Source organism: Mus pahari, chromosome 6, assembly GCF_900095145.1.
Source record: "Mus pahari chromosome 6, PAHARI_EIJ_v1.1, whole genome shotgun sequence".
Taxonomy (NCBI): domain Eukaryota; kingdom Metazoa; phylum Chordata; class Mammalia; order Rodentia; family Muridae; genus Mus; species Mus pahari.
Window position 1 is genome coordinate 58,847,533 of NC_034595.1, and position 23,378 is coordinate 58,870,910.

General features: G+C 49.1%; 2 protein-coding genes and 1 non-coding gene across 4 annotated transcripts in view; all 3 read right to left on the reverse strand.

The window, feature by feature from the left end:
* Podn (podocan) overlaps nt 1–2,731 on the reverse strand; it is an 18,344-nt gene extending 15,613 nt beyond the window's left edge. Inside the window, exons 1-2 of one of the 2 annotated variants that reach the window (XM_021200318.1) lie at nt 2,512–2,731; nt 586–701 (exon numbers count right to left, since the gene is read on the reverse strand). The gene's annotated coding sequence lies outside the window, so the exon portion shown is untranslated. The remainder of the gene's footprint in view (nt 1–585; nt 702–2,511) is intronic. The other variant, XM_029539895.1, reaches the window with a different exon arrangement.
* A 6,848-nt stretch (nt 2,732–9,579) lies between these two features.
* Nucleotides 9,580–9,683, reverse strand: LOC115064269. Its single transcript, XR_003844115.1, has one exon. It is a non-coding gene; the product is annotated as a U6 spliceosomal RNA (small nuclear RNA).
* A 1,642-nt stretch (nt 9,684–11,325) lies between these two features.
* Scp2 (sterol carrier protein 2) overlaps nt 11,326–23,378 on the reverse strand; it is an 88,448-nt gene continuing 76,395 nt past the window's right edge. The window contains exons 14-15 of the mRNA XM_029540387.1: nt 15,460–15,539; nt 11,326–12,330 (exon numbers count right to left, since the gene is read on the reverse strand). Coding sequence (XP_029396247.1) covers nt 12,235–12,330; nt 15,460–15,539 — 176 coding nt within the window. The 3' untranslated portion in view covers nt 11,326–12,234. The remainder of the gene's footprint in view (nt 12,331–15,459; nt 15,540–23,378) is intronic.

A 23,378-nucleotide genomic window follows, 5' to 3' on the forward strand; every position in this document is an offset into this window, starting at 1 on the left:
GCTTGGAGCAGATGCTCAGACCCCTGCTCGGATGGACAGCATGGATTCCAGAGCAAGCAAGGAAGAATGGGTGAGGCTTGGAGCAGATGCTCAGAGCCCAGCACTACCTCCTGCACTCAGTGCAGGGAACACTCGCCGAGCTCCGACTCTCTTCTGGGCTCTAGCTTGCTGGAGCAATAGAAGGTTCAGGACTAGGCATAAACTATGCTCCTAATTTGCAAGCTGGACACTCGAGGGCAAATGGTCCCTACTGCTGCCCACCTCAGACTCCTCAGACTCCTCAGGAGTTCTTGGTCCAGGGGCCTTGGGTTTGTCCTTCAAGGTTAGAGGCCGAGCCTCCCTGACTCCAGGAGTGGAATGGATTGGTGAAAGGCAGAGGAGAAAGACCTACAATACCATCTGTTCAGATTCCCTGCTGTATAACTGAATGTGTTAGAAAGAAAGAAAGAACGAGAGAACGAGAGAATGAGAGAAAGAAAGAAAGAAAGAAAGAAAGAAAGAAAGAAAGAAAGAAAGAAAGAAAGAAAGAAAGAAAGAAAGAAAGAAAGAAAGAGAAAACTGTCAGGAGCAGAAGAGATGGCCCACCTGTTAAGAGCAGCGCTCTGCTCTCAGAAGACTGAGCCCAGCACTCTCTAGGATGACTCCCAACTGCCTGTAACCCCAGCTCCGGGGGATCTGATGCCGCTGGCCCCTGCCAGCACCTGCACACACAATCACACAATTAAAAAGCAGGAAAACAAGGGCGCGATGGCCCAGCCAGTCATGGTTAGCGACCTGCCTCCAAGCCTGATAACCAGAATTGCAACCCAGGACCCACAGGGGAGCCGGAGACAACCAATTCTGGCAAGTTGTCCTCTGACTCCTGCACATGCTGTATGGCATGCACATACGAAAACACACACACGCACACAAAGTAAATAAATAGATTAATTAATTAATCAATTAAAGTTAAGACTAGGACTAAAGGTTGTCTTCTGCTCATAGCCCTGAGCTGCTCTTGAAGGCCGAGTAGAAGTTCCCCGAGTGAACAAAGCAGGTGGAAACCATGGGCAAGGTGTGGAGTAGCGGCAGGAAAGAGGTAGGTGTGTTAAAGCATGTAACCAGGGAATAGAATTGGGTGTGGAGGCACAGGTTGCCGAGGGCATCAACCACCATGCCAGGATGTTGGTGATAGTCATCAGGGTTCCAATAAGGCATGATCAGCACTCTTACATATGACGCCAACAAGCCTACAGGTGCCACCTCCTACCCAGGATTCAGACGGAAGGGACAAAGAGTAGCTCTCATGGTGTACAGGTCATTGACTCTTGACACGTCTTACCTTACACACTGAAGACTGGGCCCAGGGCTCCGAGAGTGTACGGAAGCGGGCAGAAGCCCCAGACCAGTCATTCATGACTTTTTCCAGAGCAGCCCGGGCCCTTCCCAGTGGTGTTTGCCCTGTGAGCCCGGGATCTGATCATTTGGGCTTTTCCAGGGCAAAAGGGAGGGGTGGAGGAAAGGCCTACCCAGGGGTCCGCCCAGCCCACAGTCCAGGTGCCTCTTCGTGCCAGGCAGAGAGCGGTTTCACCTTCCCCAGCAGACGCTCAGGTTGCTAATGCACATCCTCCTGCCACCTCTTGCACACCTGCATCCTAGCCTGGGCGACAGCCCTCGCTGCACGCCTTCTTCTCTCCCGCACCTTCAGCAGCAGCAGCGCTGCCTCCCAACCCGGGCCCCAGCACTGGAATCCCAGGCCGACCCCACCCCCTTCTTCCACCTGACTGCAGGTCAGGTATTCCAACTCACCCATCCCGGCCCACCCCACCCCCAACCCTGCACCAGGCTGATAGTGGTTCTGAGACCCACACAACCTGGGGACGACCATGCTCCTTGCCCTGCCCCTTTCTGTGTTCCCTGGAAGCAGCTGCCTAGACGGAGTGGTCGGAATGCTAGACTATGTTAGACTGCACCTAAGCTGCCGAAGCCAAGTTCCGCTGCTTGTCTGTGCGCCCCACCTGCTCTGGCGCCCTGGGGACTGATTTCTGCCTTTCTGTGCTTGTTTCTGTATGTAAAGAGGTCGGTGTTGGACTCAGTGGAGCCCCCGACGAACGGATGTGAAAAGACGCAGGGTGCCCTGGGCCCCAGTTCTGGGTGCAGAGGTTCAGGCCCCTTCCCAGTTCCACCTGCCCCCACAGTCCCTGTCACCCTCCCGTGTGCCTCCACTTCCCCTCCCCATCCGCTCGCCGATTCTTTCCAGATGTGCGCAGCGGGAGGAGCCCGAAGGCAGGGATTGAACATCGAGTAGAAAAAGCGTCCCCTGCCCCTTGCTCCCGATCCCACAGGGGGCCCGCCACCCCCTATGGAGGTGTGCCTAACAGTGCCCCTTGCGCGGGGTCCGCCGGACAGGGTGGGATACGGCGATCCTCCCCGGCTGGGGCGGCGGGAACACGGCGAGAAGTCAGAGAGAGCTGCCCGGGGCGCGGCCGGGTGGCCCGTGGTTCCTCGGCTCACCGGCCGCCCGCGTCCTACCTGTCGTTGCGCGCCGCGCCGTGGGCGGAACAGGCTCACGGGTGTCCGCTGCGCTCCGCGGGCGCCGGCTCCTGTCATTCAAGTCGAGCCGTGGACGCAGCGAGCCAAGTTTTGTTGTGGGTTCTCTCTCCCCGCCTCTCCCCAACCCCCGCCCCGCGTGCATCTGCCGGACGCCGGCCTCTCCCGACACAGGCGCAGGGTCCCGCCGGGCGCGGGGAGGGAGGGCCGAGCCCACGGCGCCTTCCTTGGCGGGGGCCCCACTTCCCGGGAGCTCGCGCCGCCGCCCGGGCTGGCCGCCGTGCCACGCCCCCAACACCGGGTGCCTCCAGCGCACCACCTCCGCCTGCCAGCCTGCGGGCTGGGACCGCACCCAGGCAGGCCCCCCGCACCTGAGGAGAGCCTAGAGGGCTCCTTCCACCCAGTTCCGCGGCGCTCAGCTTCTTCCTCAAGCCCGAGAGGAGTTTGCAACCTTTCCGGGCACAAGTACCTTTTCTGTTCCCTCTCCCACCCTAGGGTCCCGAGCATAGCTAATGCTGCGTTGGCCAAGACCCTGCTGGACCCCTTCCCGGCAAAATTCTTCGTTGTCCTCCCCACCGTCCGCCCTCACTCCACTGGCCCTGGGCCCACAACTTGGTGAATCTTGAAGGAGAGTAAACTGGACCGGGGTCTTCAAGCACACAGGTCCTAGACGGAGAAAGCAAGGGACTGAGCAGGGAGCACTTAAGGCACCACCATATTGCTCCCAGGAGCTGAAAACGGTTCCAAGCAAAAGCACATTAAGTACTAGCAGCTGAAGCAACACTGTTTGGCGCCAAGGGCTTCGTGGTGGAAAGGCGGGTGAGACTGGGTTTGGGTGCTACTTGGCACCTCAGCTGTGAAACAAACCTGTCCTCTCCTACGTGCTGTGGCCTTTGGGCAGGACCCACCTGGCTCTCAGAGAGGGATAAAGATAATAAAGCAAACGTGGAACCACTTGGCCACCTAAACTGCCAAGACCCCCGAAGGGCTCTGGTTAAAGTGGCTGCACACCTTTCCCTTTGGCGCTGCCGGGCAGTCGGTTTATATCTCCATGCGTTAGTCTCTAGTTCTTACAGCCCTGCATAGGGAGATTATTTCCCCATCTAACAAGTAAGGATGTGGCCTGAACTAGGCTGCATAACTAACATTATCATTCTGAGCCGGGGTTCTGGTCCATCTACCCATCGCAATAGCCGTCTGTGATGCAAACAGGCAGGTAGGTAAGGATAGAGCCTGTGTTTGAACCCACGGCCATCTGTTTCCATTACCCATCACTGAAGAACTTAACACGAATGGGAAAGGGAAATATTTTGCCTTCTTTGGCCTCAAATTCCAATCCTCTCTGAGCTCAAACTTGAAAGTTGGTATGATTCACAAGATTGGACAGGGCCCAACAAAGATGCATCTTGTGTTTTCTGGACAGAGCCTAGAATCAAGTAGAGCTAAAAAGAACTGGATTCTATTGGCTGGCTTACCCATGAACCAAAAATTTTCTAGAACAAGGAAAATCGTCACATGCTGAGTGCCAACGAAGTGCCAGGCACTGTCCTTAAACATCCCGGCCAGCCCTGTGGGGAAGGTACAGTACAATACACCTGGAAGGGCTGGGGTGTTTTAGGGCTAGGCACTTGGAACAGTACACATTCACTTCTGCTACCATCAAAACTATCTCTGCCAAGCCAGTGCCCACACATGCGCTGTGTCTGTATGCTACTGAAGGCACCAGCTACATTACAGCCTGGAGGGATTGTGATTGTCTCAGGAGGAAATGGAGGTGACCCTGCGCAGAAGCCAGCCCTCTGGCTTTCAGATGGGATGGGTACCCAGGTGACTACCTGCACTGCTTCAGCTCCTTCACGCTGCTTCTCGGAGTCAGCATCTGTTCAGTCTAAGATGACTACAGTGCATGGGGTCAAGTACAGGTTTTTGGATGAAGACCCGGGCCCAAAGGAAAAATACATTAAAAACTGTCTACATTAAACGGAAAAATTCCAGGTCTTCTCTGCACAGCTCTGGTCTAACAGTAAGTCCAAAAAGAAAAATAAAGAAAAAAAGAAAAAAGAAAAAAGAAAAAAAAAAGAAAAGAAAAGAAAAGAAGAAAAAGAAAAGGAAAGGAAAAAAGAAGAAAAAAGAAAAAGACAGCTGTTTTTACAAGACTGTTATCCAGATCTGACTGAACTCCAAGAGATGTCCACTAGAAACACAGACTAGTATCAAGGGGCATGCCTGTAATCCTAGCATTTAGGCGGCTTGGGTGGGAAGACAGCAAGTTTGAGGCCGCTGGACTATACAGTGAAGTTCTATCTCTATAAGTGGTAGGGTGGGGGTGGAGAGATGGCTCACCAGGTAACACAGGTAATGCACGAGCCTGGTGCCCGGAGTTCAGGTCCCCAGAACCCACGTAAAAGCCACACACTGTAGCTCATGCATCTGTAACTCTAGGGCACTCTGACAAGGAGATGGAAGCAGACAAAAATCCCCAACGCTGTCTCAGCCAAGTACAAGGTGAGGGCTCACACGGGAGTTTGTCCTGACTCCCTACACTCACGCTCGAGCGCCCCATGCCTGAATTAACAGACCAGTTACACACATATACACTAAGGTCTTTCTTGAAGATGACAAGTGTCGAGAGATAAGGACCTCCTGTACTGCCGGGCCAAGTGCCTTCCAGCTAAAAAGAGAAGGATGGGACCTCATCAAGTTGCCCATGCCTTGAGCTTTTGATCTGTTTGCCTACTACTTCTCAAGTAAGTCAGTAAGCTTATAGGCCTGAAACTCTCACATCTGACTGAAGGCTTTTAACAGAGGCCAAGACTTGGGGCTGCGGAGAGGGCTCAGTCGGTGAAGTGCTTACAGGAAGACCTGAGCTCAATTCCCAGCACCCATATCTAAAAAATAAAGCATAATGGCTGCACCTATAGTCTCAGAAATTAGAGGTGTTGGGTAGAGACAGGATCTCTGGGGCTTGCTGGCAGTAGTCTAGCTTAATTGGTGAATTCCAGGCTCTCAAAAACTAAGGTAAAAAAAGGTGGAAACATGGACTAGTTTTTAAAATGTTTGCCATGCAAGCCTGAGGACCTGAAGTTTGTATACCCAGCACCCATGGAAAAGCCAGACATGGCAGCACATCTGCAAAGTACCCTAGTATTGTGGAGGCATAAACAGGCCAACCCTGGGAGCTCACTGGCCAGCCAGTCTAGCCAAATCACTAAGCTTGAGGGACCCTGTATCAAAAACTAAGGTGGAGCCAGGCAGGGGTGGCGCACACCTTTAATCCCAGCACTTGGGAGGCAGAGGCAGGTGGATTTCTGAGTTCAGGGCCAGCCTGGTCTACAAAGTGAGTTCCAGGACAGCCAGGGCTACACAGAGAAAAACAACAACTGGCCATCAGTGAGATGCCCTGGTCCTGTTCAGGTGGCCACTTGGCTGTTCCTGAGGTCTGTCTCCATCGTCCTCAGGGCTAGCACACATCTGTGCTTGGTGCCTCTATTCTGCTCACTACCAGTTTTTATTGCCAAGAAGTTCAACTGACTCTTTTTTTTTAAAAGATATATTTATTAATCTATGAGTTTCTGGCCTGCCTGTATGTGTGTGCACGATGCATGCACCTGGTGCCCAGGGTGTCAGATCCCCCGAAATGGGAGTTATGGATGGTTGTGAACCACCATGTGGGCGTTGGGAATTGAACCCAGGTCCTCTGGAAGAGCAGCCAGTGCTCTTAACCACGGAGCCATCTCTCTGGTCCTCAATTGATTTCCCACGTGTAATCACAAAGCAAACTTGCACCCTCCCTGCTCTGTCTCTCCTTTGCTCACATTGTGAGCTTGAGTCACACCATGCCCTTGGGTATCATCTCACCACACCTAAGGCTTCTTTGAGCTGCCTAAGCCAGCCATTCATGTAGTTTCTTTGTGTCCATTTATTCCCACCCTAAGTACCTAGTATTGGACAGCCCTGTGTCTTTCACACCACAGAAGGTGCCATATTCTAAAAAGTGAGTTCTAAAATAACTTGCAAGTGAAAAAAGAGTTAACAGTGGGTAGTTGATTATAAAATTAGTACTTACTGTTTGCCTATATCTTGTGCAACCTCATTTTCTTTAAAGATTAAATTTTAATTACTTGTGTTTGTGGGTGTATGTACACATGAACGCAGGTACCAAGGAACCAAGAGTCACCGGATCCCCCAGGGGTCTCAGACAATTGTGATCCACCTCACATTTGTGCTGGGGATCAAACTTAGCAGCCCATGATCTAAACCACTGAGGCATCTCTCCAGCCCAGGCCTCGAACACACCAGGAAAGTGTCCTACCACCAGCTACACCTCCAGCCCCGTTACCTGCCATTTAAGTAAACAGCACGGTATAATCAATTGTCCCCAATGTACTTAATATTTGTGGCCACAAGTGCACAGCACCTGCTGGGTCTACACCCTGCTGAAGATGGCAACATGAATACTGTCAGGAAAGACTTAGGAGAACTGAAGATATGACCGCCATTTGGGGCAGTGAGTTTTAGATTTTAAAAAAAAAAATTCTTCAAGAAGTCTGGCTAGAATCCCATACCAGATAAAACATCCAGTCAAATGGAATCAGACTCCACACTTCTCAAGGGCCAGAAATCTAGCCCAATATTCTCTGTTCTTACCAAGAATTAAAGCGCTGTTTGTTGCCGCAGTCTCCAGACACATCTAAGGTGGGACCTTCCAGAAGATTTTGTAACTCTCTATTGAGAAAAACTAAGATTTAGCCAGACTTGGCTGTGGTTCCTGATAGCCTGTAAATCTTTCAGGCCCCTCTTCAGCCCTTTATTATAAATCCCTAATTCTTACCAGTGTGAGCCCAACCCGTGGAGGAATTTACATAGAGGCACAACCTGGCTGATTTCTTCTTTGGTCAATAATATTTATGGACTTTGTTGTGTTCAGAAAGCAGCCGTTGCCTAGGGCAGCTAGAACTGCAACTTTTAACATTAACATGCAAAATCTAAGTCTTTGAATGTCATACTGAATGATTACCTGTTCATTTAGTTACTGCTTAGTTAGCGGCAATTAAATTTTATTGGTTCTTAGCTGGGCGTGTTGATGCATGACTTTAATCCCAGAGTTTAGGAGGCAGAGGCAGGTGGATCCCTGTGAGTTTAAGGCCAGCTGGGCCTAACTACAGAGTTCCAGGCCACCCAGGACTACATAGAGAAACCTGTCTCGGGGAAAAAAAAAAAATGTTCCAAAACAGTCAAGATACTTACAGTCTAAATGTAACTATGACCTGGTTCCCTTTGTAAAGAAAGCAACTAGAGGCCAGTGCAGCCTGAATGCTTTCTGCTACCTTAGCTTGCAGGAGGCAGTAGTGGGCTGGTCAGGTACTGATCCCAGAGGCCTCCCTGGCTCCCCCTGGCTCCCCCTGCCTCCCCCCATCTACCTCCTACCCAGGCTTCCCACCATTCCTCTGCTTCTCCAGGAAGATGGCAGGAATCTATGTGAACTCACCTAAAGAAAATGGCAAAGCTCATGCTTAACCCATCAGCAACCCTGTGGCCACCCCACTTCCTTCAAGAGCATGGATGAACTCATCTTTCTCACCATTTACTTCAGGCTCCCATACGAGGCATTCTGAATGCTCTCACAGAAAGACCAGGACAAGTCAGGCTAAGGAAGAATTCCTAATGTGAAGTCCTAATGTTTCCTTTCATCCTTAGGGCAGCAGATGATCTATTTAACAGACTCCATCCAATTCTGTGACTAGCGTTCCACCCTCAGACATGCCCTTCTGTTCAAAGTGTTGGTAAGCATCTCCTCTCTTCTCTTCTCTTCCCCGTCCCTCCCCTCTCCTCCTCTCCCTTTCTTCTCCCTCCTCTCCCTTCCCCTCCCCTCCTTTCTTCCACTCATTCAATCAATGACAGCCAAGCCTGGGGAGGAGGGACTCAAACTAGGTGCATGGGAAGTAGACTTTGCTCCTAATGAACTCTCTGGAGCGAGACAGAAACATACGCCCATGAAGGAATGTTGCGTGAGAAATGGTGACAACTTCCTGAAAGGCTAGACCTTGAGTTTCTAGTGTATGGGGACAAGGACTGAGTGGCCAGGGTGGACACGGAGAAGAGCAAGCCCAATAGTAACTGGCTTGAACTTCAGTGTACCAAATGACGTGCCTGCACAGAATGAGTTCTTGGGAACCAGGCACACTACGGCCAAACACAATTCTCATTTATGTCACTGGATTTTACAAAGCCAATCCCAGTCCAGCCCCCATCCCTACAATGCCACTGAGCCGGTTTTGTTCTGGTCCGATGATGATTTCCACGTTGCCAATTTTGTCGGACATCAAACTACTTGGCCTCATGGACCCTTCCCAATTTTGGCTGTGCTCTTCTGAAGTTTTCCATCTACCTCACCTCTGGTTTACCCAAGGCTTACCCAAACCCTATTCCCCAACTCTAAGTAATACCATCCATTCCTGGGGCTTTAAATTCAAGCCCTGAGTGCACAAAGTCCAAATGGATGCCTCCAAATAGCTTAGCTCTGAGCTCATCTTGTCAACTGGACGCCTTCTCCAATGCGTCTAACCTGGGACTTCGCCACCCCAGACTTAGGTTCAAGGGGTGTTTCAAACCCTCCTGTTCAGGTCTTGCTGTAGGCCAGAGAGGGCCCACCCTGCAAGTAGCCTGTCCCTGCAGTCAGCTCACCTGTGTCAGGAGGCCAGGCTCTGTCAGCCAGCTCTGCCTCCATCTACTTCCCCCCACCTGTCTCCATGGGAGACAGACTCCTTGGGAGAGACCCCTTTGTCTTCAGACAGCTGCCTCGCTCAGTTGTGAAGGGGGAAGCTAAAATCATGACGCTGCCCCATGTTCAGTCCCTGCTCTGGGGGTCATCACCCAGTCACAGACACCCCACCTCTACCCGCTCCAGGTACGTGTGGGGTTCTGAAGTTGGGGACACCTGACTTTTCTTGTTTTCTGTTCTAATGAGACTAAATTTATTCAACATCCTAGTAAAAGTTTTGATTATAAGTATCCAAGAGAATAAAAGTACGAAATAGATTTATAGATTTTAAAAACATGTAACACTTCTCAACCTTGATGGTCCGCCTTGCACAGGCCGTGCTAAACATCTCCGCATCATTCCAACTTAGTATTTGTGCAGACGAAGTGAGCACTCGTGGCTTTACTTGAACAAAGAAACAGGACCAAAAGCATTAACAACACTTCACCCTTTTTCTTTCTCTGCCATGGTGGCAATCTGGACAGCGGCAAGCAACAATCACAGAAGTCCTGTCTTCAGCTCCCAGCGGCTGCTGGATGAACCAGCCCTACTACTCAAAGCTCCTGGGTCCCTTCTGCTCTCATCGTGGGCCTGTCCTTCCGACCCACTGTGGTCTACTCACATTGACCCCCTTGCCAGCTTTAGAACAGGCCACCTTTTAGCTCAACATTCCTGAGTTCTACCCTTCTTAGCCTTCTGTTCTCAGTTTATAAACGACTTCTCCTCAGGTGTCACTAACTGCAAGGCCTCTGTCATGGCACCCTGCTCATCTGCTGCACAGCACTCCACAGTCTGTAACCACTCTCTCTGAATGTCTCCCTGACTGTACTGAAGCTCACCCCCAGGACTTGCACTGTACCCTAGTGCCTTCTACATTGCAGCTGCTCATCAAATACCAGGGAAGTGAACAAGAGAAATGAAGAAGCCAGCTACTGCAGAAGTTGGGCAGAACCCTGCAGCCATCACACCACAGGAGCAGGCGGTGGTGAGGCCAGCAAAAGGACTCATCGTCATGGACCCAGCCAGCAGACAACTGATGCTCGGCCTGTCATACCGCAGCACTTGTAAGTTCTATCCCTGGCCTGCTAACCTCTTCTTTCCAAACAATTAATGCTCAAGGAAAATGCATTGGCTCTGCATTTTCCCACTAAGTATTTCCCTGTCTTACACATAAATGACATTTGTTATTGTGTGTTATTTCAACACCAATAACATTTTACATTTCTAGGATTCCTAGATCCTATTTCTAGAATCTTTTGTTATTTAGGACCAGACAGGGCAGACAGATGCCACAAACACAAACTACAGAGAAATCTGGCGTTTAATTTTCTCCTTGGTCTTTCTTCTCAGAGTTAAGGAGCCACCCTGATTAGGAAGTGGGTTTATGAATCCATCCTATGGGACCTGAGGTCAAGCTGTCTTGGTTTAATTTATCCTCAGGCACTGTCAACCAAATGCCCTGCCTCACAGAAGGACCCTGAACACCTAGATGGAATCAAACCACCTGACTTCTGACCTCTGACCCTTGGGCGACAGAACAAGAAGAGCTGGGCATACATCTGGGTACAGTGTCACACATGTAATCCCAACATTCAGGAAGCAGAGTCAGGAGGATCACAATTTCAAGACCAGCCTGGGGTATGTGGAGAGTTCAGGCCAGCCAGGATTACATAAGACTTTGTCTCAAACCCCCTCCAAAAAGACCAAACAACGAATCTAGGGACTGCTCAACTCTCTACCCTAACGGGGGACCATCAACTCAAACCTTTCTTCTAACAACCCAGAAAACAGGGCTCAGGCAAGCAGTAATTTACTTGCCTTAGAGAGGCAGTCCTTGATCAAGAAAGTGTTCTTCCCACTACATGTCCCGCCTCCCCAGTCAAGAACTAGCAACTGTGTGGAAGCAACTGGTAGAAAATGTCCTTCAACATCTGGGTTATAAGGCCTCAATGTTTTCTTTGCTCCACAGCCTAGAGAACACTGGGGGTGGGGTGGGGGCAGGGAACCAAAAACCATACACAGTAAAGCCAAAGAAATCAGGAAGAGCTGTTTTAATTTTCTTTTTAAATCTTCCAAAAGCATATTTTTATCCCAAACCTAAATTATAACAAATAGCATTAGAATTAGAAAAACTTGGAAGAAAGATAAATGCAGACAATCAAATGTATGAAAATGGAAATTTGTGAGACTCAGTTTATACACTTATTAATATGAAACTATAATTTGAAGCCTGTATCTCTGGAAGAAACTTTATTCAATTATTTTTATTAATGGTATCCATGGCTCTGATACTATGATTTTTAAAAAGATGCCCATTTGAAAAATATTTTAAAACAGTTCTGTTCAGCTGTAAATTCTCTCTTAAGCTCTGACCATAATTCTTGTATTTTATTTGGGAAGAAAAGAACTGTTTCTGATGGCATGAAATGAACATTTTTAAAGTTTTTCTTTTTAAACATTTAGTATAGAATTTTATTTTAAGAACTCTTAGTGAGAAACTGATGCCGGTAATTAAGTGTGAGACACTAATTCCTGGTCAACGATGGAAAGCTGTTTCTTCTCTAGTCCCCGAGGGGAAATGTCACACCAAGTGTCCAACACGATGATCCTTAAATATACTTCTAAGCAAAACAAGGGCTTTGTTTACACAATCTTTAGATTTTACTGTTCGGAATTTTATTCTGAAACTTAAGTTTACCCCAAACCATCATTGACATAGTAGCTTCATCAAGCACAGTAAAATGCAAGTCCTCAGAGCAGCAGTGCAGGCTGGGAGGCCCTATGTACCCCCGGCTTTGGGGAAAACACAATTGACCACACCCAATTAGCAACAAATCTATCTCATGCTATTAGGGAAGTGTCACTCTAAGTCCAGACAACGAGACGTGGATTTCTACATATCTACACATCTCATCTTGATGTCCTGAGGTTGCCAAAGGGACTCCTCACAGCTTAGCTTTGCCCGGCTGAAGCTGAAGGTTCTGCAGTTTCATGGCCAGTCCCATGTTACCAGCAATCTTCAGTTTCCCTTGAAAGAAGGCCTGTGGGTGATAAAAAGGAAAACTCATTAGTTAGTGTGTTTTGCTCAACACTTGCCACTGCTTCTAGCCTGCCCAGGCCCAAGATCATCTATCCAGGTCCATAACTCTCCGCAAATGCAGACCTTAGCTTTCTGGACCAGACTCAGAACCAGGCCTTGAAAGGAGGATCCCAACGACCATGCTTTGTGTAGACAGAAGGGACCGGAATCCTCAAATATCTTCTCCTAAAACTTGGGGCTCTCTACTTCAAATGCAGTATACCTCGTTCAAATACTAGGCATAACAGATCAACACTAGATGAATTTTCTTGAAAACATTATATATGGGCTTAAAATCTAAAATGAACATTTCACCTAGAGGAACTTTAGATTAAAGTAGCAGACCTTTCGGTTAAAGGGGCTGCTGGGAAAAAGCACACTCAAAACCCATTCAGAAAGTCCAGGAGCCAACGGACGGCTGGATCACCGCCGAGGCCTTGGTTTCGCTCAGCTCTCACTATGGGCTGGTCCCTGCCGAGGACAACCTGCACGCTGAGGAGGACTCCTGTCACACAGAGAAGCCTCAGGCACTCTGGAGGGCTAGGGATTATAGACCACATGACACTGACTAAATTTACTGTGTAACAGAATCCCAGGGAGACTGGGAGGGAGCAAAATGAAGAACATAGCATGGTTCCTGGTACCACTTATGTTCTAACTCGGTATTTGAAATGAGGAAGAGCTGGATAAGAAAAGTTCCTTGTCGTTGGACGCAAGCAGCATTGCTGGGTTTTTCCACACCCTGGTAAGGATCACTAATACCCCAGCCCCCCCAGTATGGACAAACTAAATATTTCCTTTTTATATGGCACAAAGCTTTCTGTCTGACGACTTAAAGGTCAGGTATCTCAGAACACAATATATTTAACATATGTTATTTAAAATACAAACCAGCTGCACAGCAGAAATGCACCACCTTCTGCTATTAAAGCTACAGGAGAAAATAATGGAGAGAGCACGTGTGCCGTCCGCTGAGGAGGAAGCCTGAGGACCATGTTAATGTGGCCCCTTAGGTGCTCTCTGTCTGTGCACTTCTGCTGGCAACACCACGGCTTCGTCTCAACCAGAGCCAGACACTGAGATTAGAATTTCCACTGCATTTAATGATTCCACTCCAACCTCCACGAAGTGTAAGGAAAGGCCATTAGCACATTAGCGGAAAGGCCTGCTACTTTAATCTTCAATTCTTCGAGGTGTTAGCAAGTGCAAAGGAAAGTAAGCTGGTGCCATGCGCCCCCCCAAAACCACCTGTACGTAGATAAACGATAGGAGACCAAGGACAGCGCATGTGTGAAGTGTGAACCTCTAAGAGAGCAGTGCACAGTGTCTGAACCTCTGCTGGAGCTGTGCAGTGAGCAAGGACCGGGCGCAGCAGCTGGGACGGGGCTGGCAGCCAGCTCCTGTGCTGGTGGCCTCTGTCCCATCCAGGTTTCTGGAGTGGACTGTGGTCGGCGATGCCAGCACCAGGGCAAGCGGTGCACTGAAGCATCGCAGGTGCACACTGCTTAGTCATGGTGTTACCAAGGCACAACAAGAAAACCCATTTAAAAGGGAGTACAAACGGAAGCCAGGCTGAATTCTGTCCAATCATGAATTATCTGGGAATACCAGACACAAGATCTAAAACAGCCAAGACAACTATTAAAAATGATGTTACAACAGAGAGGAAGTCTTGGGCTCCGGAGGGCTTAGCGATCTAGCCTGGCGCACTCTGTTTATCGGGAAGGGCTCCTTTACAACCTGGGGACCAGGAGGACCCATACGGGGCCCGTGTTCATTTTAGATGAATACACCTTTAAATCTGACAACTGTTTATAGCAACCGAAAAACCACCAGGTACTGCGCTGCTCTAGAAACACTCAGGACAGTGAGACGTGACTTGTCCTTCTGCGACCGTCAGGATCGAGTGGGGGAGAGACAGACTCGTCACAAGTGCTAAGCTAGCTCACAAGAGGGACTGTACTCAACAAGTCAGTCAGTCCTTGAAGGAAGTGATTTGAAAAGGCAAGTTGGTCAGGGAAGAAGAGTTTAAGAACAAGAAGAGCTTGGGTGGAGCTGCTGAGATGGCTCAGTGGGTAAGAGCACCCGACTGCTCTTCCAAAGGTCCAGAGTTCAAATCCCAGCAACCACATGGTGGCTCATAACCATCCGTAACAAGATCTGACGCCCTCTTCTGGAGTGTCTGAAGACAGCTACAGTGTACTTACATATAATAATAAATAAATCTTTAAAAAAAAAAAAAGAACAAGAAGAGTTTGGGTGGAAAGATGAGTGCAGAAGATCGTGTCCAACCTCACTTTTTCCTCCCTTAAGTGTTCCTTTCTACCACACCTTGCTAACTCTAAGTGGTAAGCCTTTCTAGAGGCCTGTTTTTCCCTCCGTGTGGGCTGACCACAAACCAGGAATAGCATATTGGATATGGAGAGAAGGGGGAGAGAGAAAATGAGAGAGAGAGAGAGAGAGAGAGAGAGAGAGAGAGAATGAGAGAGAGAGAGAATGAATGAGAATGAATGTCAGCACAGGGTGTCTTCCTCAGTTTGTTCTCCACTTTATTTTGTGAGACAGAACCTTTTTTCACTAAAGCTAGAGCTCACCAGCTCACCAGGCTAGCTGGCCAGTGAGCTCCAGGGATTCATGTGCCTCTGTCTCGGCCGCACTGAGACTGCAGCCATGTGCAGCCATGCCGGGTGCGAGTGATCCAAACTCAGGTTCTCACACTTGTGCAGCAGGTACTCTATAGGGTAAGCTCTCTCCCTAACCCCTGAACCGAACTCTTTTTTTTTTTTTTTTTAAGATATATTTATTTTATTTATATGAGTACACTGTGGCTGTCTTCAGACATACCAGAAGGCATTGGATCCCATTATGGACGGTTGTGAGCCACCATGTGGTTGCTGGGATTTGAGCTCAGGATCTCTGGAAGACAGGTCAGTGCTCTTAACCACTGAGCCATCTCTCCAGCCCTGAACCGAACTCTTACAGATCTGTTTCTTTCACACTACGTACAGGGACATTTCAGGCTCCTCTAATACCCAGGACAACGAGGTCCTACAAATGTCCGTCCCATCAGGGTCGGAACCCCCATACTCACCGACTGAGGGTTCATTTTCCCAGTCATCAAAGCCAGCAAGTCTGAGTCGGCCATGGTGATTGTGCAGTCAGCCTTCTTATCTAAAGCAGACACGTGCAGGAGAGGAGGAGAGAGAGAAGAGGGAACATGAGACACTGAGACACAGACACCCAGACACCACTCCTTCCATGAGACACAGTTGAAGCAGCATGAGGACAGTGGCTGGGGACACTTCTGTGGCAGTCTGGTAAGATAGGGTGACCTTGATGTTCAATGGCGTTGTAGCATCCAATAGGTAAGAAAGCAGTGTGTCCTCACTGTGGAAAACAATGTAGCCATTGTCACTAAGATGAAGCTAGCTGTACTGATCTGAAACACTGTGTTGTACTTGTGGCAACAATAACATGGAGACAATTATAAAGTAAACCTCAACAAGGGTTCCATTTTTTGCTCAACAACAGTATTCAACAACAGAAGTAAAGGAAAACCAACTGTCCTCTTAGACACGGATGTGCTACTGTTACTGTGGTTGACAGACTCAGGGTGGCCTCGTGATCCCTGCCTGCCTTTGTAGGATCCCTTGGGCAGTGTGAGCAGGACCTGGCTGCTTCAGCCAAAGGATTGTAGCAACACTGCTGGAGTGGCTCCCTGGGATTTCATATTAAATAAGCATCCATCTTGCTAGCACTCACACTGAAGACTGGTCCCTGTGAACTTCCACAGAGAGGGCCATACTTTCCAGGGAGTGGGGGCCACTGAAGCTACTAAAGTTGTCACTTTCACAGCATAGGAAATATACTGTGCCAGCAACCTGTGTCAGCCTGGATGCCAAAACCAACCAAACCTTCAGATGGGGCCTGGCCCTGGCCAAGAACTTGACTGTAACCCTACACAGAGAATCGAGCCAGGCTGTCATCAGCTCCTTACCTATTGGAAACATGAATCTCCTACTATGTAGCCCAGGCTAGCCCCAAACTGGGATTACAAGTATAAGCCTAGCTAATGTGTATATTCTTTTAAACCATTAAAGTCGTGATCATTTGTTTTGCAAGAAAAAATTTACATAATTACCTAAATCTTGGGTTAACCAAGATTTTTAAAATAAAAGACCAGACACTAAATATTTTAGGCTATGAGGGTCACCAGGTCTCTGTCACAATTACACCTCCCTGTATAAGCAGTCTAAACAAGCAGCCACAGGTAACGCCCAAATGAGTAGCTGGGTGATTTTGCTTTTGTTTTTTTTTTTTTCATTTATTTATTTGTTTGTTTAGGGTGTGTGTGTGTGTGTGTTCACATGCACATGCGCACACCCGTGCCTGTGTGTTGTCAGGCCCGGAGGTAAGTGCCTTTATCCACTGAGCCAGCTCATCAGGCTTTACCACAAGTTTTAAATCAGTGTAAGTCAGAGGGGAAGGAGGGGAAGGTACCTACAACTTACAGATCTACAAACAGTCTGTGTCTACAACAGTGAGAGAACTCCTAACACTCGGCTGAGAGAAGCTGGGGAGGGGCTGGAACAGCTCAGGTGCAGCACAAGTGTCAGATGCCGGCACTCACATAAAAAGCTGGCTGTCACAGCACTGGGGGAGGGCTGTGGGAACTAGAAGGTCATTGGGGCTTGTTGGCCTCAAGTCTAGCTCTGGGTTTAGGATTAGTAAAAGATCCTGTCTCAAGGGAATATGACATAGTGACAGATCAGGATACTGATGTCCCCTCTGAGCCCCACAGGTGTGCATTCACCATACACATACAAATATGCATGCCTGTCCTAGAACTCACTAGGTAGATTCATCTGGCCGTAGAGCTGCCTACCTCGGTGCTCCCTTATGCAGGTATTAAAGATGTATGCCAGCATGACCCAGCCTAAAAGGGTTTGTTTTTAAGGTAGACTTTATTGAATATAAATTATAATTATACCCTGATAGACACGACTTAAAAACAAAAACAAACAACCTGCCTATACTGGTACTATAAAACATGTGAGACAACTGATATAAAATAGGGCACCACAGCACAGCCCTGGCTGTGACGGGTGAACTTTATGACTTAACACTCCCACCCCAAAGAAATGTCTGAAGTCATCCCAGCACAAAGGGACAAACTCGATAAGAAGTCGGACTTCCCAGCAATCAATGTTTTAGGCAAGCAGTCCATACAACAGGGTCCAATGGTTGGCTCTCTCCCTCAACTTTTAAGAGGTTAGCTAAAATAAAGGCTGGTCTTTCCTGGGATTAAGAGATGGCTCAGCGGCTAAGGGCACTGACTGCTCTTCCAGAGGTCCTGAGTTCAATTCCCAGCAACCACATGGCGGCTCACAACCATCTGTAACAGGATCCAATGCTCTTCTGGTGTGTCTGAAGACAGCTACAGATGTACTCATCATATATATACACACACACACACATATATATATATCTTAAAAACAAAAGTTGGCCTTTCCCCCAAACCAAGTCATCCTCTACTCCTCTATTTTTTTTATTTATTGCATTTATCTGATACTACACTATGTATTTGTGTATGTTTCCTATCTGTGTTTGTACAAAGACTGAAACATTAAGAGGGTATCACAAATACAGAACAGTCAATAACCTGCTCAGATAATCGGGACCTGAAGAAAGAGACAGGGGCCGGGAATGGCAGAGCGTGCCTGCAGTCCCAGCACTCAGAAGCTGAGGCAGGAAGAGCGCCCACACTGGATGGATCCTCTCATCGCTGTTCAGCAGGCCAGGGCTACTGGGTCAGAGAACCAAGGCAAGCTTGGGATCCGAGAATTCAGAAAGGAGAGCCAGAGAGGTGACTCGGAGGTGGAGAGTGTGCACGCTGCTCTTAGAGGAGCCACCTTCAGTTCCCAGCACCCAGGTTGGGAGCTCAAAGCTGACTGAACTCCAGCTCCAGGAGATCCACGGTCCCATTCTAGACTCCTTAGGCTCCTGCACTCTCACACATCCACATCCACAGAGATACGTATGTAATCACACAATTAAGAAGGAAAAAATTTTTTATTCAAAAAAGATGCCTTGTCCAGTGTGGTGGCACACGCCTTTAATCCCAGCACTCGGGAGGCAGAGGCAGGCGGATCTCTGTGAGTTCGAGGCCGGCCTGGCCTACAGAGTGAGTCCAGGACAGCCAGGGATACACAGAGACTCTATTTCAAAAAACTGAACTTAAAAGAGAGAGAGACTGGCATGGTGGCACACGCCTTCAATCTCAGCATGTGGGAGGCAGAGGCAGTCCAGTGTACCCAGCCAGGGGCACACAGTGAGATTCTACATCAAAAAGAGGAAGCAGAGGAAAGGAAGGCTGTCCACGTGACTAAACTAAAGCAAGATAGAGAGAAGCCTCCACAGAACGCTCTGCAATCTGAGGACTGACAGCCAATGGCCACTGCACTGCACTGCACTGCAACATTTTCTCTTAGTTATGGGGAGAAAGGTCTGAAATTTTAAAAATGAAAGCAACAGAAGTTGTGGGAGGTGGGGGTGGGTGGGGTGGAGCACATGCGTGAGCTAACAGACTGAGAGAATTGGACCTGACTCTCCAGCACCAGGCAGGTGATGTTGGGAAGTGACCTTTAAGCTGTAGTGACTGCGGTATCTATGAGCTCTCACTGTGCTGAGCAGGTCTCCCGCCTGTGCTCACTGGAACTTTATAAAAACCCTGTGAGGCTGAGAGAGGTCACGTAACTTGCCTAAAATCACACAGTGGATACATCTGTATCACATCAATTCCCACAATGTTCTACAGACAGTTTCTGTCACCCACTGACAGGAGACAAAGCGATGCAGGGAAGGGATGCACCTTGCTGAAGAGACCGGGTCAAGATCTGAACCCAGGTCTGAGAGCCTCCAAAGGCCTTTTCTATCCTCTGCCCTATTCTGCCCATAAAGGGCCAGGGTGAGGACTCAGCAGCTGAGGGTAGAAGGAAGGAATGGAGAAATAACTCATCATATCAGAAGGTGGCTTCTGGGAGAGATGCTGTGTGAGTCGTCTCAAAGGAGTCAAGAGAGGGAAGGGACTCACACAGAAGTCATCCAAGAAGCAAGGAAAGATGATGGGAAACACACAAGACGAACAAAACATGCCTAACCCTTACAGTAACACAACTCCTGCTGCTGTGTACACACCAGAACTGCAATTTTCACAAAGCCAGTTCAAACTGGGCCATGTGGCCGAGGCATTCGCATGGCTAATATCTAACAAATGGGCATTGTTGGTGGGTGTAAAGGGAGCTGGCAACGTCCAGTGGTGGCTTTTACAGGCTAGGCCCACATTTCAACGACTCCTGGCTGCCAGCAGGTGTCAGGTTTAGCAGAATTACCCCTGCCCCAGGTTAGCGCTAGTGAGGTCTGGAACAGGGTACCAAAAACAGGGAGGAGAGCTCACGGCAGGTGTTTGTGCAGGGAGTATAGCTTCTCCGACATCATTCGACAGCCTTCCATGCACAAACCGTCTTTCATGACCAAGCAACCAGCTAAACAACATCACGAGAAAATTTTTAAAATTAACATCTGTCAGGAAATAGAATTCTAAGTAACTATTAACCTATGTTTGTTTATCTTTGAACTGTGCAGGCCTCTAATCTCAGCACTTGAGAGGCAGAGACAGGTAGGTGTCCACCAAAGGCAACCTGGACTACGCAGTGAGTTTCAGGCCTACCAGGGCCACACAGTGAAACCCTGTCTCAAAAACAAAAGCCATTACTATGTTCACAAAGCATCTTCTATTTTCAAAAGCTGCATTTAGATGTCCTTGGCTTTCCTTCCTATACCTCCTCAGCATTGTACCTAATTTTTTGGTTTAAAAAAAAAGAAAAGAAAAAGAAAAGAAAGCAAGCCACCTGGCCGCACCTGGCAGCCTCCCTATTTGTCCCCATCCAACAGTGCATAAAGCAGTGGCTCCCTAATCCAGAATCCCCCCAACCTCCTCCCCCCTAACCCTATGCACAATCACAGTGCAAGTGTGCATCCTGTGAGAACACTCCGCCTGGGCTCCCGAGGGCGCTCTCTCCTCCAGTACCTGAATTAGCCTGTCAGTACTTCAGCACACATTGGCATCACACCTCTTCCTCCGCACAGCCCCCAGGTCCCCTCAGTCATATGCTCCTGGCTCCCACCCTCAAGCACCCACTTTGGTCTCTGCCATACCAAGCTGTCACTCGGACCGTGATGACACCACCCTGAATGTTCTCTCTGCCCTGCTCACCCGCTTGCCTACTGCAGCATAGGTGTGAAGTGTTGGCAGCTCCTGCGGAAAAGGCAGTCCCAGCTGGTGGCACTGAGAGGTGACTGGGCTGCAGGGCTCTGACTTCACCACATTTTCCAAGGAAAAGTTTGAAGCTGAATGGGTGCTGGGGGGGGGGGTGCGGGGCCTGATTAGAAGAAGTCATTCACTGAAGGGTACAATGCCTTCCTGGTCTCCTCCGGGCTCTGGCTCCTGACTGACACAGGTTCCCTCTCTCACACTGCCCCACCCAATGTTTCCTCCCCCACCCCCTCACATCATGACACGATGGAGCCAGCTGCTCCTGAAAACTGTGAGCCAGAACAAAGCTCTGCTCTTTGCTCCGTAGCCCTCCCAGCCCTGGAAGCTGACGAGGGCAGCCACGGGCATGGTTCGTCCTCTAAAATCATGACAATTGGTTTTTTTTTTTTTTTAGTTTAAAAAGTAATTATCTGACGTGTATGAGTGTTTGGGTTGCACATGTTTGTGCACCTGTGCTTAGTGTCTGCAGAGGTCAAAATAAGTGTGTCTACTGCCTTGAAACTGGAGTTATGAACAGTTATGAGCTACCATCTAGGTATGGGGATTGAACCTGATCCCTCTGCAAGAATTCTCTTAACCTCTGAGCCATCTCTCCAACCGCCTATCATGGCATGTTAAACTATTTAGTAAGTTGATCCCAGCCCTTCATCTTTCTGACCTATACCAGGCCCTGCAGGCAAGAGAAACCCACCAGTGCAATATGGCCACTGTAGCAGGTGCTAACTGTCCCTTCCTTTATGCCCTGTTCACGGTTCTGAGGGCCGACCTGTGTTGGGTGATACTTGAAGCACTAGGACTGCAGCAGTGACCTAACAGACAAAAAGCTCTGCCTTCATAGAATGAATTCTCGTGGGTGGGGGTGGGGTGGGGAGGGGCAGCAAATAATGAGAGCGTAAGTGCTACAGAGGAAAGTCGGGCAGAAAGCAACAGCCACATGGTCAGGGAGGGCTTGCAGAGGACGAAGATCAGGTGATGAAGCTCTCCGGTGAAGACAATCCAAGGCAGACAGGACAGACAGAGCTGCCAGATGAGAACTCCCCATGCTGAAATGAGCAGGGAGGGAGAGCACGGCAGGGCAGGCTGGCCAGATCCTACGCCACCGTCACCACAGAAACCCAGATTCTACTACTTGGGGAAGGAGGCGGGCTCTGAGCAGAGATGGATGCAGATCTGACTGGTTTTGATCATCAGGCTGCGGTGTGAAGAACTGAGGGACAAGGACAGGAGAGAGAGACAAAGCTCAGATCCACTGGGACGTAGTAGAAACCAGGATTCAATGGTGAGTTAGACTATGGACTACCGAGTATGAGAAAAAGAGAGGCCAAGGATGACCTCAGAGCTTTTGGACTGAGGAACTAGGAAAACACAACTTACTGAGGGCAGATCGCGGTAAAACATACTTTACGGGGAGAGAGGGGCTCAGAGCTGTTTCACACACACCTCTAAGATACGTTACATGTTGCCATGGTTTAATGCACCCTCTAACACACACTGAAATCTAGTTTCTAGTGTAGCCGTATTAAGTGGCAAAGCCTTTTAAAGGGGCTAAGGGCCACAGAGGCTCTGCCCTCAGCAATAGATTGATTCCATTTCCTCAGGGGTAGGTGCTTGAGAAATGAAAGGGCTCAGCTCCCATCTGCCCTCCTGTCTGGCCCACTTCTCCTTCCCTCCACTGCCCCAGAACACGGTAACGAAGCTCTCACCCCAGATGCGGCCTCTGCTGGATTCCTAGCCTCTGAGAATGGGAGCCAACTAAACTTAGCATGTCTCTAGTTTCTCCACTCTGTGACATTTTGTTATAGCAGTAGATAGACAGGAGTCCTCATACACGTGTCAGCTGAAGAGCTCTGCAGCCACTTGAGAATCCAGTGGAGGGCCCGTGCTGAACACAGACACCCGGGAGTCATCAGCAAACTGTTTTTAAAACGCGAGGATACATGAGATCCCCGGGGAGTGGATGAACCAGAGCTAAGTCTTGCAACACCCTAATGCCTAGAACTGAGGGGATGAAGGAATTACCACGACAAGCCCAAGTGTGCAGCCAGTCAATAAAAAACCCTGGACATGTGATGTGGAGGCTGGAATTAACTACTGCATCTAGCGAAGCGGCCATTACTAAGGACGTCGGCAAGAACAAGTCTGGGAGAGATCAGACAAAAGCTATGGAATGAGTTCAAGGAAGGATTGGATGAGGGGTAGTGGAGCTAGTGAACACAGCCAGGTCTCGCAAGGTTATCAGCTGTGCCCTACGGTGTGACCTCAGGCTACCAAAAGGAAACTCTCTCGAGCCCCACATATATTCTATGAATCAGGCTGTTTACTGGTAAGAAAACCGAAGTTTGATGTGCGGCTAATTTTACCACAATTTGAAACAAGCTGCAGTCACCTGGAGAGGAGAGAACCTAGACTAAGACAGGGGCTCCAACAGACCAGGCTGTCCGCAGCCCTATAGGGCATTTTCTTAGTGATGGATGTGGGAGAGCCCAGCTCATTGTGGGTGGTGCACTCCTGCGCTGGTGGTCCTGTGTCCTTTAAGAAAGCAACTAAGCCGGGTGTGGTGGCGCATGCCTTTAATCCCAGCACTTGGGAGGAAGAGGCAGGCGGATTTCTGAGTTCGAGGCCAGCCTGGTCTACAGAGTGAGTTCCAGGACAGCCAGGGCTACACAGAGAAACCC